The following is a 3,467-nucleotide window of genomic DNA, read 5'->3' on the forward strand; positions in this document are numbered from 1 at the left end:
AAACTCAAGGTTGATAAGAGGTACCTGGATTTGCACATGAAAAATATGTGCAGAAGAGGCATAAGTACACCCAATGGCACCTAGTAAGTGCCAAGCCTACCCTCGATCGAGTAGTGACGAGGTCAAGTCAGAGCCCTACTAGTGTATATGTATATATATATATATATATATATATATATATATATATATATATATATATATATATATATATATATAATATAAAGTACGACGGAACAAAAATATCGCTGTAAAATAAAGACTCGAATTTAAACGAAAGGAAAACACAAAAAGGATAACAGTACAGTACACAAAATAACAACAGGGGATCTCCTGAGATACCGTCTCTTAGTCCCAAACGTAAATGTGCAGGGGGGTCTCCGGGAATACCGTGTTGTAGTCCCAAATTAAATATGTAGGGGGATCTCCCCGGATACCATCTTGTAATCCCAAAGTAAATATGTAGGGGGATCTCCTGGGATACCGTCCCGTGGTCCCAAAGTAAATATGCTGGGGGGATCTCCTGGAATACCATTCCGTAGTCCCAAAGTAAATATGCAAGGGATCTCCCGGGATACTGTCCCGTAGTCCCAAATTAAATATGCATGGGGGTCTCCTGGAATACCGTTCCGTAGTCCCAAAAGTAAATACACAGCTCAAACAATGGAAATAACTGCTACAACATGAAATTCTACAATTTAAACTAAGTACAAGTCAAGGAAGAAGCAGGGAATTCAATAAGCATGATGTACAGAGTTCAGAGAAGCAATTAAGACCCCTAGACATGCTATTCTAAACTAAACAGGATAATTACATATGCTTGTATAGCCTGTGTACGTACTCGTCACTTCACGTACATGGTGGTCAAATATCAAAACAGTACCAAATCCTAATGGGAGTTCCCCCATACAAGGTTAGGCAATCCACATACCTCGAACCAAACTCAATCACTCGCTAATAATGCCTTTTCCACTAATATCCGACTCCGAACGGCCCAAATCTAGCCAAAATCAATTACATATCATAAATATAACTATAAGAAACTAATCTAGTTAATGAAATCAAAAGTAAGCAAGAAGTTGGAAAATTGACCTAAAACTCTCCCCGAGCCCACATTTCGGAATCGGGTAAAAGTAACAAAATATGAACACCCATTCATACACGAGTTCACCCGTTGCAAAATTATCCAAATCCGATATCAAAATCTCAATCAAATCTCAAAAACTTAGTTAAAGAACTTCCACCATTCTTCTACAAATTTCTCACCCAAATTCCTTAATTTAGTAATGAAATCAACTATAGATTAATGGATTACAACCAAAAATGAGTTAGGAATCATTAACCCAAATTTCTCTCTGAAAATTCCTTGAATTATCGCCTTAATCAGAGCTCTCAAAGTCCCACAATTGAAAATGGGATAAAACCCTCCAAATTCACTTTTTCTGCCAGCGATCACGCACCTGCAGATTTAATAAATCTATCATAGGTGCGGAGATAACTTAAAAGGCTAGGATCACTTCTGCGACTAAAGGCTCGCACCTGTGAGTGTGCTCCTGCGGACGCTGGGCTGCTTCTGCGGTCCTTCACCGCTCCTGAGAGCCCTCTAACGCATCCACGGGTATCGCAAATGCGGAATTCATTCGCACTTGTGACTCCTGGCAACTCCTCCTTTTCTGCTTCTGCACTTGACCCTCATCACGTGAGATCTCGCACCTACGGTCTTCCCACCGCAGGTGTGAAAACACCAGAAACTTCAGACATTTGCCAAAGTCCAATTTCAATCCATTAAGAATCCGAAACACACCCCAGGCCCCGAGGACCTCAACCAAATATACCAACAAGTCCTAAAACACCATATGAACTTAGTTGAGCCTTTAAATCACATCAAACACTGACGTCAAAACCTATCAAACCACGTCCGATTGATCCCAAATTTTGTACACAAGTCATATTCAACATTACGAACCTACTTCAACTTCCGTAATCGGATTCCAACCCCGATATCAAAAAGTCCATTACTGGTCAAAATCTCCAAAAATTTGACTTTCGCTATTTCAAAACTAAATCAGCTACAAACCTCAAAAACACAATCTGGACATGCCCCTAAGTCCAAAATCACCCAACGGAGCTAACGGAACCGACGAAACTCCATTCCAGAGTTGTCTTTACATAGTTCTGTCTACGGTTCAAATCCTAAGACTTAAGCCTCCATTTAGGGACTAAGTGTCCGAAAACGCTCCAAAAACCAAAGCGAAACCTTCCGGAAAGTCAAATAAGCAGAAAAAGATACGGGGGAAGTAGTAAATAGCAGATCGGGGCTATTACTCTCAAAACGATCGGTCGGGTCGTTACATCCTCCCCATCTTAAAAAAATTATTCGTCCTTGAACGAGAATAGAGACATACCTGAAGTGGTGAAAAGATGAGGATAATGGCTGCACATATCCTACTCGTTCTCCAAAGTCGTCTCCTCAACCTGCTGACCCCTCCACTGAACATTCACTGAAGTAATGTTCTTTGAACTCAACTTTCGAAACTACCTGTCCAAAATAGCCATTGGATTCTCGATATAATATAGATCCTTGTCCAACTGGACTGAGTTGAAATCCAACACATGAGACAATTCACCATGATACTTTTGGAGCATAGAAACATTGAATACCGGATGAGCTCCTGCTAGACTAGGAGGTAAGACAAGCTCATAGGCAACCTCCCCAACTAGCTGCACCATCTCAAATGGACCAATGGACCTTGGGCTTAGCTTTCCCTTTTTTTCTGAACCTCATAACGCCCTTCATAGGTGAAACACAGAGCAAGACCTGCTCTCCAACCATGAATGCAACATCGCAAACCTTTCGATCCGCATAACTCTTCTGTCTGGATTGGACTGTGCTAAGTCTATCCTGAATTACCTTAACCTTCTTCAAGGCATCTTGAACCAAGTCTGTATCCAATAATCTAACCTCGCCTGTCTCGAACCAAACTACTGGGGACCGATACTGTTTACCATATAGAGCCTCATACGGTGCCATCTGAATGCTGGACTGATAATTGTTGTTGTAGGCAAACTCTGCAAGGGGCAAGAATTGATCACAAGAACCTCCAAACTCTATCACACACGCACAAAGCATATCCCCAAGTATTTGAATAGTGCGCTCGGATTGTCCGTCCGTGTGAGGGTGAAATGTTGTGCTCAACTCCACCCGAGTACCTAACTCCTATTGTACGGCCCTCCAAAATTGTGATGCACACTGCCTACCCCAGTCAGAGATGATAGATACCGGCATGCCATGAAGTCTGACAATCTAGCGGATATAAATTCGAGCCAACTGCTTGGAAGAATAGGTAGTCATCATAGGAATGAAATGAGTTGACTTGGTCAGCGTATCCACAATCACCCAAACAACATCAAACTTATGCTAAGTCCGTGGGAGTCCAACAACGAAACCCATAATGATCCACTCCCATTTC

General features: G+C 41.7%; 1 protein-coding gene across 1 annotated transcript; it reads right to left on the reverse strand.

Moving 5' to 3' along the window:
- Positions 1-2,728: 2,728 nt before the first annotated feature.
- On the reverse strand, positions 2,729-3,127 carry LOC138882894 (uncharacterized). The gene has a single exon (XM_070163535.1). It carries the CDS (start codon positions 3,125-3,127, stop codon positions 2,729-2,731), a length of 399 nt encoding a protein of 132 aa, XP_070019636.1.
- Positions 3,128-3,467: the final 340 nt, after the last annotated feature.

This window comes from Nicotiana sylvestris, chromosome 12 (genome assembly GCF_000393655.2).
Source record: "Nicotiana sylvestris chromosome 12, ASM39365v2, whole genome shotgun sequence".
Lineage (NCBI taxonomy): Eukaryota > Viridiplantae > Streptophyta > Magnoliopsida > Solanales > Solanaceae > Nicotiana > Nicotiana sylvestris.